This window comes from Manihot esculenta, chromosome 16, assembly GCF_001659605.2.
Source record: "Manihot esculenta cultivar AM560-2 chromosome 16, M.esculenta_v8, whole genome shotgun sequence".
Lineage (NCBI taxonomy): Eukaryota > Viridiplantae > Streptophyta > Magnoliopsida > Malpighiales > Euphorbiaceae > Manihot > Manihot esculenta.
This window is the reverse complement of record NC_035176.2, coordinates 2,024,421-2,039,749: the sequence shown is the minus strand read 5'-3', so window position 1 is coordinate 2,039,749 and position 15,329 is coordinate 2,024,421. Positions and strand designations below refer to the sequence as shown.

At 32.2% G+C, this 15,329-nt stretch overlaps 2 protein-coding genes across 6 annotated transcripts in view; both read left to right on the top strand.

Moving 5' to 3' along the window:
• Nucleotides 1-5,015, top strand: part of LOC110607624 (G-type lectin S-receptor-like serine/threonine-protein kinase B120) — a 31,577-nt gene extending 26,562 nt beyond the window's left edge. Inside the window, exons 2-9 of one of the 4 annotated variants that reach the window (XM_021746777.2) lie at nt 1,557-2,610; nt 2,748-2,855; nt 2,960-3,204; nt 3,295-3,505; nt 3,591-3,828; nt 3,921-4,068; nt 4,145-4,414; nt 4,581-5,015. In XM_021746777.2, the coding sequence (XP_021602469.1) occupies nt 1,557-2,610; nt 2,748-2,855; nt 2,960-3,204; nt 3,295-3,505; nt 3,591-3,828; nt 3,921-4,068; nt 4,145-4,414; nt 4,581-4,595 (2,289 nt within the window). In that variant the 3' untranslated portion in view covers nt 4,596-5,015. Of the gene's footprint in view, nt 1-1,556; nt 2,611-2,747; nt 2,856-2,959; nt 3,205-3,294; nt 3,506-3,590; nt 3,829-3,920; nt 4,069-4,144; nt 4,548-4,576 lie in introns of those variants that run through there. The other 3 variants (XM_021746775.2, XM_043951939.1, XM_021746773.2) reach the window with 3 other exon arrangements.
• Nucleotides 5,016-9,757: 4,742 nt separating this feature from the next.
• On the top strand, nt 9,758-15,103 carry LOC122722119 (G-type lectin S-receptor-like serine/threonine-protein kinase At1g61370). 2 transcript variants are annotated; one of them, XM_043951941.1, is made up of 9 exons: nt 9,758-9,934; nt 10,333-11,739; nt 12,882-13,177; nt 13,272-13,400; nt 13,655-13,791; nt 13,883-14,090; nt 14,189-14,426; nt 14,537-14,687; nt 14,780-15,103. In XM_043951941.1, exons 2-9 carry the CDS (start codon nt 10,727-10,729, stop codon nt 15,083-15,085), a joined length of 2,478 nt encoding a protein of 825 aa, XP_043807876.1. In that variant the 5' UTR covers nt 9,758-9,934; nt 10,333-10,726; the 3' UTR covers nt 15,086-15,103. The 2 variants fall into 2 exon arrangements, with proteins under 2 accessions (XP_043807876.1, XP_043807877.1); XM_043951942.1 differs by lacking the exon at nt 9,758-9,934 and having other exon boundaries at nt 10,062-10,473; nt 10,593-11,739.
• The last annotated feature ends 226 nt before the right edge of the window (nt 15,104-15,329 follow it).

Sequence of the window (15,329 nt, the reverse complement as noted above, 5' to 3'; positions counted from 1 at the left end):
GCCCATTAGGCCTTTAAATACAATTGTAACAGCATGTTGAAAAAAAAAAAAACCTGCATCAGTCCAATTTAAATCAGCAATTTCTTAAAAAATAATTTGTTGGACTGGACCAAATCAAAATCAAACTGAAGTCAAAATTTGAACTCTGCTCTCCAGTCTCCAATTCTTGATTTCAGGAATAAAACAGAATCAGACCAGGTCTAACTAGGGGAGAGCATAAATCGGTCTGAACCGAAAAACCGAACCGAACCGATCAATTTCGGTTTAATGGTTCGGTTAATCAAAATGTTTGGTTAGGTTCGATTAATATTTTTCAATTTATTCAGTTTTCGGTTTGGTTCAGTTTAAACGTGTTAAATAATCGAAAAACCAAAAAACCAATTTTATACATAGAAATACTGATTTTATATATATTTTTAAATTTTATATGAATTTTTATGGATTTTTTAAATATTATTATTATGTATTCAAACAATATTTATGAAATTTATGTGAAATATTTATTAAATTATTCTACTGAAATTAAAAATAGAAAATTAAAAAAAATTACAGATTTCGGTTTGAATCGAACTGAACCGAATCGATTTTTATCGCTTCGATTCGATTTGATTATATTTTTATAATCGATTTTTTTGATTTTTAATATTTTTATACTTCGATTTTTTATTTTTTCAATTCGGTTCGGTTTAAAACCGAACCGACCAATTGCACAGCCCTACTCTAACAGGAGAAATTAGTTATTTTTATCTTTTTGTTATTGGGTTGAAGTTGGGGAGTTTTGGATTTATTTTATTTTTGATCAATGTCAAAACTTTATGCTGATTTATGATATAGCCTTTAAAATAAATTATAAAAAAATAATTATTTTACACAGAATATATATTTATTATTTTATTTTTAATTATACAATACAATATTCATCTGTAATATTTTTTATTTTCAGAATTGTATTATAAGTTTTTTAATTTATAAAATTCTTAATTAATTATGTTAAACATTTATTAAAAAATATTTTAAAGATATAATTTGAATAATTTAATCTAACAAGTTAATAAAAAATTTTTGATAGTCAACCTTTTTAGTTAATTTTTGATAGTTAATTTTAGCTAAGTAATAGCAGTTGTTGTAATTTTATATTTAAAAAAAATTAATAAAAGTTTATATAATTTTTTTTTGAAATGGGAATTAGAGATAGTTAGAGTAGAATTTGAAATTTCTCATATTTATTCGGATACACTGACCATCAGATTAAATATGTGAGTGTGTTTATATAATTTTATATGCTCTTAATTTTTTTTAAAAAATTTATTTATAGATTATTTTTATTATTAGAAATATTATATTTCGACTTTTTTAAGTAGTATTATTAAACAATAATTGTGCCTACTAATGGTGCAAATTATATTTTTATTATTTTATTTTAATCATGTATCGTAATTTTTATTTTAATATTTTATATTTTCAAAATTATATGATAAGATTTTGTTAATTATAGATTATTAACTGATTATGTTAAAAATACAGTTGGTATGTTGGTATAAGGTATTCCTGGTGAGGCTGTCATCTGGGTCGCTAATAGAGACAAACCAATTTCTGATACAAAAGGGGTCTTCACATTCGATGAAGATGGGAATTTGATAGTTATGGACGGAAACAATGTTTCAGTTTGGGCGAGTAATCCTCCAGTTCGAGCTAACGATTCAGTTGCAGTTCTTGAAAACGAAGGTAATCTCAAACTATCCAGCAGTCTTAATAACGTTGCCTATTGGGAAAGCTCTAATTATCCGACGGATACGTTTTTGCCAAACATGAAAATTATAGCTTCATCGGGAGAGCAAAAGCACTTCAGTTCTTGGAAATCTGCAAGTGATCCTTCACCGGGAAACTTCACCATGGGAGTTAATTCTACCGGAGCAGCACAGATGGTTTTGTGGGAGAATTCAAGAAGGCGATGGAGAAGCGGGTACTGGAATGGACAAATATTTACAGGCGTGCCAAATATGACAGCACTAGCTAATTACAGATATGGATTTAAGTATATAAACAACGACAATGGAAATGATTACTTTACGTATAATCCATCAAATGGTTCAGATTTGATGAGGTTTCGAATAACTTGGGATGGATATGAAGAACAGTTGAAATGGAATGAAAGCAAAAAGAATTGGGATGAGATGCAAAAACAGCCAGCAAATAACTGTGAACTTTACAATTATTGTGGCGATTTTGGGGTCTGTAGAGCATTAGCTGACCCAGAATGCAGATGCATGGATGGGTTTGTTCCAAGGAATCCAGATCAATGGGCAAAGAAAAATTGGTCAGATGGGTGTGTGAGAAGTAGAGAATTGCAGTGCCAGAAGAATATCAGCACAGCAGAAGAAGATGGGTTTAAAGAGTTAAAATGCAATAAATTGCCAGATTTTGCTGTTGTCTTCTCTCAGGATCTCTCGGATGCTTGTAAGAAAAGGTGTTTAAGCAAGTGTTCATGTAATGCTTATGCAAGAGTTGAAAATATTGGATGCATGATATGGAATGGTGACTTGATTGATGTCCAGGATTTTGGCAAACCTGGGATTGTTATGCAACTTCGTCTCGCTGGTTCTGAATTTGGTAACACCATTGCCCTTTTTTTTGTGTGTGTGTGTGTGTGTGTGTACTAGAATTCCAGTAATGTTTATGAATAAAAAGAGAGAAAATAAGAAATCTTGGAACAATCTTTGATGTTCTGATTTGTTTACTTAATGCAGATAAAAAGGGATTGTCTGCAGCTGTGATTGTAGTGATTGTTGTGGCTGGAGTCGTCTTCTTAGCTATATCTGTATGGCTACTCTGGTGCCTAAAAAGAAAACTCAAAGGTGGGATTTTTAAATTTCTTGTTTGTTCAGTTAAAGTTAAAAGGTTGCAAGAGGCACCTTGGGGAGCATATTCTAACATATTTCTTTGTTACCCTTTTCCTCAGCTGCTGTTTTGCCCACAGCTGCCTCAGTTTCATTGATGAGAAAGAGTGAGGTACCATTTTCAGACATGAGCAAGAGTAAAGAGTATTCATCGGAGATGTCTGGACCGGCTGACCTAGTCATTGATGGGAGCCCAGTAAATGGTCCTGATTTGCCATTGTTCAATTTCAATTCTGTAGCAGAAGCTACAAACAATTTTTCTGAAGAAAACAAACTTGGGCAGGGGGGATTTGGTCCTGTCTACAAGGTGAGTGTTTATTTTACTCATGTGGCATGGAATTTGGAAACCAGAGATTAAGTATTGAAGATAATAACTATCTCTTAACTTTTATGACAGGGAAAGCTTCCTGGAGGAGAAGAAATAGCTGTAAAGAGGCTGTCGAAAATCTCTGGCCAAGGTTTAGAGGAGTTCAAGAATGAAATCATATTGATCGCGAAATTACAACACAGAAATCTTGTTAGATTACTAGGCTGCTGTATTCAGGGAGAAGAGAAGATGCTGCTTTATGAGTACATGCCAAACAAAAGCTTGGATTGCTTTCTTTTTGGTAAATTTCTTTTACTTGCATGTTTGCTTAAACTCCGTGTGAAGAGACAGAAATCATTTTCATTTTATTGTGAAAACAATGGCAGACCCCACAAAGCAGGCATTATTAGACTGGAAGAAGAGGTTCAATATCATTGGAGGGATTGCTAGAGGTCTTCTTTATCTCCATCGAGATTCAAGACTCAGGATCATTCATCGGGATCTAAAGGCTAGCAACATATTGTTGGATGAGGAAATGGATCCAAAGATTTCAGACTTCGGCATGGCCAGAATATTTGGGGGAAACCAAAATGAATTGAACACGAATCGAGTTGTTGGCACATAGTAAGTACAAATTGTCTTGTCAGATGATCCATAATTCAATTCTGGCAAACAATTTTAGTCTTGATGTAATGTGTCACTTTTTCAAAATGCAGTGGTTATATGTCGCCTGAATATGCAATGGAAGGCCTATTTTCAGTTAAGTCAGATGTCTATAGCTTTGGAGTCTTACTATTAGAGATCGTGAGTGGCCGGAGGAACACCAGCTATCGTTTAACCGATCATCTCAGCCTCATCGCTTATGTAAGTACATCCGCCATGATTTCTATTTAAGCTTATCATTGTTCATCTATAGAAGGTTAATGTTAGTTGATCTCAGGCATGGGAGCTTTGGCATGAAGATAAAGCAATGGAGCTAGTCGATCCTTCTATTCGAGATTCGTGTTGCGAGGACGAAGTCTTAAAATGCATACAAGTAGGAATGTTATGTGTGCAAGATTCTCCAGTTCAGAGACCAACAATGTCATCTATCGCGTTAATGCTCGAAAGCAATAGTCCAACCTTGCCATTGCCTAGACAACCTACTTATACTTCAGTCAGAACTTCCTCCATAGATACATCTGAAATCTATCTTGAAGGTCAGGAAATTGTATCCTCAAATGATGTGACTGTTACAATGATTGATGGAAGATGATTACCATTTTGTTTCCCTTAGCAACATTTTTCTATGTAATTCAATTACATATCAACATCTGTATAGAGTTTTTGAATCAATTTTTCATTCTGGAATTTGTTTCCGTTAACTTTTTAGCAAGAAATTCCAGAACTAGCAATGACACGGAGTTGAGTTGAAGCTTTCTCATTACAAGACTAGAGAATGAGAAGTCAAATGTTTTGTTGATCAGCTCAGGACAAAAATGTACCCATCTCCTTCTGTAAAATATATCACTAACTCTGTTTCTATCCTAGAAATGAATATCAATATTTGTGTTTTGGCCTTTTCTGCAATTAAAAATGATCATGGGCAGTTATGGCTGCTGGTTAAGAGAAATATGGTCAACCACAGGTCATTCTAGATTCTGAACAAGTAGAAACATATGAGAAAAATCAATTTGGGCTGGCTTACAGCTAACAAAGATTTTATGAAGATTTTAATTTGGAACTGCTAGGGAATTGGGTAATCCCAAACAGTGCAAGTTTTTAGTGAACTTCTTTGTAAATATCCCTCATGTTTAGTTTTTGTTATGAAAACTAAAAATTAAAGACAATATATACATGACAATGTTATAAAGACTATGGTTATTTTCGCTCTATGTTTGTTGATTCAGTTTTCAAGGCAGTTTGTCAATTTGATCCTTGCTTTTGGTGTAAAAATTTTATGGACCGTCATATCATTCTAATGGCTACCAAGCTGTGTTGAAAAATAATTTTTATTTATGGATGTTCTGATAGAGTTTATAGAGATTATTTATGGAATGACTTGGTTACTTTACGATGAGATGAATCTCTGCTATAATATGTTATATTGGTAATTTTAATATTATCTAATCTTTTGCAGATAAATTAGATAGATATACAATGACGGCTTCCTAAGTATCAAGTTTCATTACTTTTAACTAATGTTGTGCTACGTTGGAATTGTCATAGCAAGGATATCCATATACTTGGTTCAATAAGCGTTTTGGCGCTCAAGATATACAACAGCGATTGAATAGAGTTTTGGTGTTAATAGAGTGGCGTTATTGCTTTTTGAGAGCTCAACTTATCCATAAATCTTTAGTAGAGTCAAATTATAGATCTTTAGTTTTGTTATTGGACCCTTCTCTAGGTATTCATAATTTTTTGTTCGCTTTGAAACTAAGTGGTTACTTCACCTTTAATATTCAAATATTATTTCTTCTACATGGCCTATGCCTGTTTCTAGTTCTTTGCTCTTTTGTGCAAAGATTAAAAGTTCATAGATGCTCTTTGAGCTGGTGGAGTAGTAGTGTCTTTAAGAGCTATTTTTTGAAAATGTAATCTTTTCAGCAATAATATGATAGTTTTGCTGCTCCTCCATTCTGTACTTCTCGACGCTTATTTAGACATAAGGTATGTTTACTTCCTCCGAATGAGACCTTAAAATTTAATACTGATGCGGTATGGAAGAATCAGTTTTCTTCTATCGGTATTGCTATAGTAATTCATGATACTACTGGTATTTTATTGGATGTAGTGGTTAAGTATATTTAGAGTTATTCTCCTTTGATACTAGAAGTTTTTACAGTTTTTTAGGCTCTTAACTTAGTTTTGATTAGAAACTCATTAATGGTAATACTTTAGAATTCATCTAATCTGTTACTAAGATATCAATTTTTTATTAAAATATATTATTATATATAATAAAAAAATAATTTTAAACTATTTTCAAATTATTAATTTAAAAGTATTAAGATAACGTTATCTTATAACCACTACTAGAATATCGTTGCCTAATGTAATAGTGTCGACAAGGGATATGTGGTCAAGGTCCATCTTGGCTCATAAAATAAACTAACAAAGCATTTACAAAGGCTAAGCGCATCCTACTAAGAAGCTTAGGAGGCTAGACTTCAACCTAAAGCATTCTAGCTAGAATCGTCCTTGTCATCGCCACCATGGCGGAAGGCTCCAAATAGCAGACTAAAAGAAAAGATTGAAACTTGAAATCTCTATGCATGTCTAAAGAAACATTCCTAGACACCAATGATAAAATGAACAAACTTAGCTTCACAAAACAAAAAGGCTCTATGATTTGTCACATGAGGAGATCCAATAAAAAATCTTACCCAGCACAAACTTTTGTTTATAAGCATTATTTTTTCAGTTAAATTTCTAAAATCCAGAAAAAGTTTAACGTGAGCATTTAAACATCCTTTCTAAGAAGCAACACAAACTGAATCAGAGAGGAAAGTAGAACTAGAAGTGTAAAGCTCCAATCTCACAAGCTCAACATTGAAAGCTAACAGAAGGAAGAAACCGACACCATGGCAAATTTCATTCTTTCAAAGCTAGGAAAGGATCATGTTAAGGTTTCTTACACTTCATTGCCTGTTTCACCAGTCTTTACAAAATTATGACGACTATCAAACAGTGAAAAAACTTTGTTTTAATGACTACTCAAATAGGCCAACCTCATCAATACCTTAAAATTACCAATAATAAATCTAAAACAAAGAACATTCCCTTTCCATGAACTTGGGTTTGCTCAATCCAAAACTTTACACAAATTAAATTGATAAGAAATAAAAATTGAAAATTGTTGGAAGCGACCTGCTAAACAATTCGACTTGAATCTAACCTCTCTTTGAGACACAGTCGACTAGACAATGATTTCATCTATATCTGATCTCTTCACCCTGTTGATCTATCTGGCGTCAATTTAAGATGATATTTATGTAAATATTTTTTCTTTTTTTATTTGTTTTCTACTGTATAAAAAGTTTTGTATTTATAGGGTTTTTTAAATGGGATAAACTTTGGATATATTGTGACGTTTCTGTAATGAAAAGCAACAACTTTCATATTTAAATCGTGCGTGTTTTCGTTTCTACATGGCTCACGAAAGGAACGCATGGAGAATTCAGGAAACAAGACAAGTTCTTTCAATCCACCGCCTTGCTTGGTCTGCCAAAAGACCAACGCAGCTAGTTCCACCGCTTCACGTTATCTTCTAGGGGAACAAACACAATCCTTGAAAAAGTAGAGCATCATCACAAAAGGCAAGCACAACAGGAGTGCCACTCCATCATAACTAGCAACACTAATTGAAAAAGGAGTAACACGCAACAACAGAGAAACTTCAGTCTTGGTTGGAAGACTTCGGGAATAGGATTGACGCTTTCAAAGGAGAGAATAACAACAAATATCCTGCAATTAGCTGATCACAGCCATCGTCACCAAAAACTTGGCCATCAGGGAAGAAGAGTGGCTACATGTTGCCCTTTCCGGCCGTGACCCAAACTAAAACTTAAATTCACCAAACGGAGGATTAAAAACTCAAAAAGTGAGACTGAACAGCTAAAAAAACAAAAGGAATGGTGTGTCTTGTCATGTCATTATTGCATCCTCTAAGAAAATAAGTAAAGACTGGTACACAGAAAGTCTGTGAAGAGAGGAAAGTTCGGAAAAGAGTTCGGTCTCCGGTTTTCGATTTCGCCTTCTTGTTGGTAGTTCTGTGATATTGTTGGTGTTTTCCTCTGCCTCCAGGCAAGGGAAGGGAGTTTTGCTTGTACAGTTTTAGTCGGCTTGTTGTGGATGGTTTCCCTTGCCGTCTTTCCTTTGATGGCTTCCGTGGGTTTGCTTTGGTTTTTGCTTGGCTTTGCCTCTAGATTGCGGATTGTGCAAGAGATAAGGTAAGGAGACTAAAAAAAATATTTGCTTAATGAAAATTAACTTGTTTAATTATTGGTTGTATATTATATAATATAATATAAGTATATTTAAAATAAAATTTATTAATTTCATATATAATTAATATTTAAAAAGTTAATATTTATATAATACCTTATTCAATTTAAAAAATATAATCTAATTAAATTTTTATATTTTTATTCAAGAATTTAAATTATAATTTACTCAAAAACCAAATAAAATGTTATTTAATATAATATTTTTTAATAATAAAAAATTATTTTAATATAAAAAATTTATTTTTATAATTTTAAAAATTATTTACTATTCTATTTTTAAAAATTTATATTAATTAAAATAGTTCTCTTTTTATTCTATAATTTTTATTATTTTTTTATTATTATTTTAAAATTATTATTTATTTTTTAACTATAATAACATATAAATTTATTATTATAATTATTTTATCTTATTTTTAAAAAAAATTAAAAAATTTATTAATATTTAATAAAAATCAATATTTTTAAAATGAATATAATTGAAAAATTAATAAAAAAATTATATTTTTTAATATATATAAAAAAATAAAATAAATAAAAATTATAAAAAATAATAATTTTTATATTTAAAATTGTAAAAAATAATATTCTATTATTAAAAATAATATTTTATTTGACATACTAATTAGTTAAAAAATTTATTTTTTTATCAAAAAAAATTATTTAATTTTAAACAAATTTATATAAATTTAATTCAACTTATTTCTATGATTTAAGAGTAAAAAAAATATTCGGGCCAACAAACATTTGCGACTTGCGAAACCGCACGTAGGCCATCTCCAACCCTAAACTCTATGCACCATGCTTCTAAACTCTATGCACCATGCTTCGCACGATTTTGGTGTTTTGTACTAAAATGGTGCAATATTATTTTTAATTTTCTGTACTAAATTTAACACAAAAAAAATATTTTATTTATATTTTTCTTTTTTTAATATTATATTATTTATTTTACTTTAATTTTATTTATATATTTCACTTAAAAAATTTATATAATTTTATTTATTTACTCTAAATATTTATATATTTTATATTTTCATCCAATATTTAAATATTTAATTATTTTATAAATAAACAAAAAAAACATATTAATTATAAAAATATATTAATTAAATAATATATTATAAATAAATTAATTTATTATAAATATTATTTATAATTGTTAATATATTAATTTAAATTAAATTTCAATAATTATAAAAATATAAAATAAATTAAAAATATAATAAATTATAAGAGTAAAAAAATTAAATTTAAAAATATATATATATTTTAAATTATATTATAATTTAAAAAAATAAAAAATAAATAAATTTTAAATTATATTATAAATTAAAAAAAAAGCGCTGCTATAGTGTTAAGGCGCGATACTATAGTGTACGCTAAAATTTCGTTAAATTTTAACATTGAGAGAGCTACCTCCAACGCTAAAATGAAATTAGCGCTGAAGATGGGCTTAGCTTCGCTTTCATCCATCTTCATCACAGCACGTGCCAAAGATCCACCAAATAAATTTGACCGCTACAGCGTTTTTTACACGGTTGCTGCCAATAGTTGCGGGTCGGAAATCGATATGCCAGAGAAGGAAAAGTCCAGCGATTTTGGTTCCCACATACTTTTAGAAGTTAGCGAACGTTCTTTGGACTCCGTCGGTCCACACCCACTTTTTGACCAGCAAAAACTGTAGCTCCTGCCGTTTCATTCGCAAAACACTAGAGGAGACGCCCCATAAACAAAAGGTAGGGACTTTTTGGCTGGTGCTCACGAGCTCAGGCAGCTTGGAGCTTAATACCGTACCTCCTCGGCAATTATTTCGTCGGTGCACCGGTGGGTCACCACCTAGTTTAAGATATTAGAAAAAAGATGAAAACTTTTTCCTCTAATGGGTAATGGCGTATGAAGTCGATATAACTTATTTGTAGGTGCCTGCATATAAGACAATTCAACGGCTTGGGTTAGGTTAATTCTGCTATGGCTATAAATAAAACCCATTTGTTTGACAAGAAACCCACTTGATTGACTTGCCTCATCCTTTCCCATAACATCATTCCTGTAGAATTAATTAATTTTAGCAGTTTATTATTTATTAATTAATAAGAATATAAAGTATTCCATTGTTGTTTCCTTGAACAAGCAGCAAAAACATTTCCTCGACAGAGTTCAAGAATAGCACCAGCATCCACAGAAGTGCAGAGTCTGGTGTGGGAGGAAACCCATCACCAGTTTCGAAGGTTATAATCCCAGTACCAAAGTCTCCCACTTATTGATTTTGCTACTGGTAAGAATCATTACATTCCTAAAGACAAAATCGTTGGCCTACTTTACTTGACTTATGCAGTTATTGCCGGAATCTCCGATTTGATGTCTTTATTTCCCTCTTCTTATGCTCTCTATTAGTGGGGAAGACTCGCATTCCTTGAAAGTGGAAACTGCTGCTCCAGTCAAGATTAATCAATTCTTGTAATAATATCGATCTTATTATTCTATTATTTTCATGTCAGTGAAGATGGTAATAGCATTTTCGAAATAACATGGGTAGAAGAGAGTTCATGGTGAAATCTGGATTTTTGTGTTTCTTCTTGTTCAATTTGTTCTCATTTGCATATTGTTCTGTAATTTATAACATAACTACAACCAGAGCTGTCTCACCAGAACAAACTCTAAACTCTCCTAGTCAAATTTTTGAGTTGGGTTTCTTTACTCCTAACAATAGTTCTCGTAATCAATACGTGGGAATATGGTTTACGGAAGTTTCTCCTCAGACTGTGATTTGGGTTGCAAACAGAGAGAATCCCATTACATCTTCCTCAGCGAGTCTCACAATTGCCAGTGATGGGAATCTGAAGCTTCTGGATGGGCAGAGGAACACTATCTGGTGGACGAATATTTCTAGCCAATCGAATAGTTCAATTGCTGTACTCTCAGATGACGGAAACTTCATTTTGAGGAACAGTGTAACAGGAGATGATTTATGGGAGAGCTCTCATCATCCGACTGATTCTCTCTTGCCAGGCACATGGTTAGCCTACAATGAAACAACTGGGATGAGAATTACTGCAACTTCCTGGAAAAGTAACAATGATCCATCTATTGGGGACTTTACTGCTGGTGTACCACCGTTGACACCGCCACAAGCCTGCGTTTGGAAGGGATCGAAACCTCACTGGAGAAGTGGGCCGTGGGGCAAAACCAAGTTCATCGGAATACCAGAAATGGATGCCGATTATAAAAGTGGACTCACACTTATAGAAGGTCTTCAGCCTGGAATTGCTTATCTCACTGTTAGTGTATTCAAGAACTGCAGTTACTCAATGTTTGTGGTTTCACCAGCAGGAGTTGTAAGGCTCTTGTGTTGGCTGAAAGAGAGGGGCTGGTTTGCAAGGTGGGAGGCACCAGTCACTCCCTGTGAAGTCTATGGAGCCTGCGGACCGTTCGGGGTTTGCCAGAGATATGCACCAAATCTAACCTGTAGATGCTTGAAAGGGTTTGTGCCAAAGTCGGACGACGAATGGAGGAAAGGAAACTGGACCGGAGGATGTATCAGGGAGTTTTTTTCATTTCATGCATAATTTAAAAATTTATTATCAAATTAGACAGGTTCCGAAAATAATTTTGGATTCTGTGTGTCAAAGGAGTCTATGTTCGATACTGATAGTGCCGAACAAAGCGGAGTTCGACACTATGAATGTCGAACTGCATATTTTGGTGCAAGCTGGACATGTTCGACACTCAAAGTGCCGAACATTGTCGGCACTCAAAGTGCCGAACATTGTCAGCTTGCATACATGACCACATGCATGACTCTCATGCATGTGGTCATGCACTGGAGGAAAGAATTAAAAGAATAGTCTTCGGCACTTACAGTGGCGAAGACTTTTCTTAGGTTTTAATATTAATATTTTAATTATATTTATTTTAAAAATATTAAAATTTATTAAATATTAAAAAAGTTTAAAAAATTTAAATAATAAATAATGTTAACACTCATCTTTTTATATATTATTATAATATTAAAAAATTATTAATAATTTTAAATTAATTAAAAAAATTTATAAGATGAATTAAATAATTTTGAATTTTAATTTATTATATTTTTAAAAAAAATTTAAACTTTATTAACTTTTAATTATATTTATATAAAATTAATAAATTAAAATCCAAAATTATTTAACTCATCTTATAAATTTTTTTAATTAATTTAAAATTATTAAATTTTTTAATATTATAATAATATATAAAAAGATGAGTGTTAACATTATTTATTATTTAAGTTTTTTAAATTTTTTAATATTTAATAAATTTTAATATTTTTAAAATAAATATAATTAAAATATTAATATTAAAACTACAAAAGAAAAAGTCTTCGGCACTTACAGCGGCAAAGACTATTCTTTTAATACTCATTACATGGGACTCATGCATGAGACTCATGAGATGAGACTCATGCATGTGGTCATGCATGCAGGCTGGACATGTTCGGCACTTTGAGTGCCGAACATGTCCAGCTTGCACCAAAATATGCAGTTCGACACTCATAGTGTCGAACAACGCTTTGTTTGGCACTATGAGTATCGAACATGCTTGCTGCTCCTTTGACACACAGAATCCAAAAATATTTTCGAAACCCACATGATTTGATAATAAATTTTTAAATTATGCATGAAATGAAAAAAAGCTCTGTATCAGGCGAACTGAATTAAGTTGTGGGGGAAATACAAGTTCTGTTAATGCACAAGGAGGAAAACCAGATGGATTCTTGAAGGTTGGTGGGTTAAAACTTCCTGATTGGCATGTATACTTGAAGGTTTTCGACAAAAAGGAGTGCCATCAGCGTTGCTTGAGTAACTGTTCTTGCTCAGGTTATTCATATGAAGATGGAATAGGCTGTTTGGTTTGGACAACAAACCTTTTGGATATGCATGAGTTACCCTTTGGTGGACAAGATCTTAATCTTCGCCTTGCGCTTACAGAATTGGGTGAAAGTAATTACAATTGAACAACTTGTGAATTTCTTTGTTTCCATTTTATTCTTTTCTTGCACAGGGATTACTAATTGGGATCATTGTTATCTTGTAGGTGATCAGAAGACTCATATAAAGATCATTGTCAGTGTTATTACTGTTTCATCTGTCATCCTCATTGGTTCCATGATTTGTTGTTTCATGAGGTGGAGAGCGAAGAAAAGGTCTAAGCCTAAAACAAATGGTAAGAAACTGATTGCTACTTTAATGATGTTGTACAATGATCAGGCAACTAGATTTGACTTAAATGTTGAATTTGAAATGGATATGTTCATATGATGTCTAGTAACAAACAACCAATGTTTTACAAGACATTATAGAAAAAGTCCTTAAAAAAAGGTTTGGCAGCTTAAAGTGCTAATAAAGGCTAAGCTTATTGATTTGAATTTTGTGCTTACTGATGGATGCTAAAGAAACACAAACGCTTTGATTTTGCAGCTCCAAGTGACACGTCTAGAGAAAATGAAGATTCAATAGAGTTGCCTTTATTTGATTTCAATAACATAATGCTTGCAACTAACAACTTTGATATAGAGAACAAACTTGGGCAAGGAGGCTATGGTCCGGTTTACAGGGTAGGTACTTCAATTTTCTTTTCCAAAGGCAAAAATGTTTTACTTCATTGGAGAAAATAAAACATGGAGTGTTATTTTGTATGGATATTAGGGAACATTAGATGGGAAGGATGTGGCAGTTAAAAGACTTTCTAGTAGCTCTAGTCAAGGCATAGGAGAGTTCAAGACTGAGATGAAGTTGATCTCCAAACTCCAACACAGAAATCTTGTCAGGCTCTTAGGTTGCTGCATTGAAAGAGAAGAGAAGATATTAGTTTACGAATACATGCCGAACAAAAGTTTAGATACTTATCTATTTGGTTGGTTTTCCTTCTGATTTTTTTTTTCTAATTTCTTATAATCATTTTATTTTGTGGTGCGTGTAAACTGAACTTATATTATCATATATATTGATCAGATACAACAAGAAAGGCTGAGCTTGATTGGACTAAACGTTTCAACATTATAATGGGAGTTGCTCGAGGACTTCTTTATCTTCATCGTGATTCTTGTTTAAGGGTTATACATAGAGATTTAAAAGTGAGTAATATTCTTTTGGATGAGAAGATGAATCCAAAAATATCAGATTTTGGTTTAGCAAGAATTTTTGAAGGCACACAGGATTTGGGAAGCACTCACAAGGTTGTAGGAACAATGTAAGCAATCTTATTTACCAAAATGCTTGCGCTTTCGTGCTAGATGGTAACATCGTCCATAAAACATAACGTACAAGTGCTAAATACTTTAGTTCTCTTCTCAAATACAGAGGTTATATGGCTCCGGAATATTTGCTTGGTGGCATATTTTCAGAGAAATCTGATGTGTTCGGCTTTGGAATATTGATCTTGGAAATTGTCAGTGGTAGGAAGGCTAGCAGCTTCCAATATGATGAACAAAACATGAGTCTTCTATCTTATGTAAAGTCAGCACTATCATCACATTGATGTTGTTCTTTTTCTTTGATTTAGATTTCGAACTTAATTGGGAAGAAAATGCAAATATTTTGCAGGCATGGCAATCATGGTCTGAAAGCAAGGGTGTAAGAATGATAGATGAAGCATTGATGGACTCATTTTCCTCTACAGAAGTAAGCAGATGTGTAAATATTGGACTTTTATGTGCACAAGATCATGCTGCTGATAGGCCATCAATGGCAGCCGTAGTTTCTATGCTAAGCGGTGAAAAAACAAAGCTTCCTGAACCAAACCAGCCTACTTTTACGTTTAAAAGCATCTCCACCAGCAATTTTCAATCACAAAGCAACTCTACATGGTCTGTAAATAAGGTCACCGAATCAATCATTGAACCACGATAAACGCCAACTTGTCGGTTAGCTTGTATTAGACTTTGACAATCTCACGCTTATCCTTTTTTTAGATTTTAGTCATACCTAGCTTGAGATTATTAGTTCCGTGCAATCGGTCGATTCGATTTTGAATCGAATCGAATTAATTTGAAAATTAAATTGTAAAAATATAAAAAATTAAAAAAATCGATTATAAATATATAATCAAATTGAATCGAATAAATAAAAATTGGTTTGGTTTAAATTGAAATTT

Coding starts and splice junctions, on each gene's coding strand:
- LOC122722119 (XM_043951941.1), top strand. CDS start 10,727: ATGGGTAGAAGAGAGTTCATGGTGAAATCTGGATTTTTGTGTTTCTTC. Junction 13,792..13,882: donor GCTATGGTCCGGTTTACAGG/GTAGGTACTTCA, acceptor TATGGATATTAG/GGAACATTAGATGGGAAGGA. Junction 14,427..14,536: donor CACAAGGTTGTAGGAACAAT/GTAAGCAATCTT, acceptor TCTCAAATACAG/AGGTTATATGGCTCCGGAAT.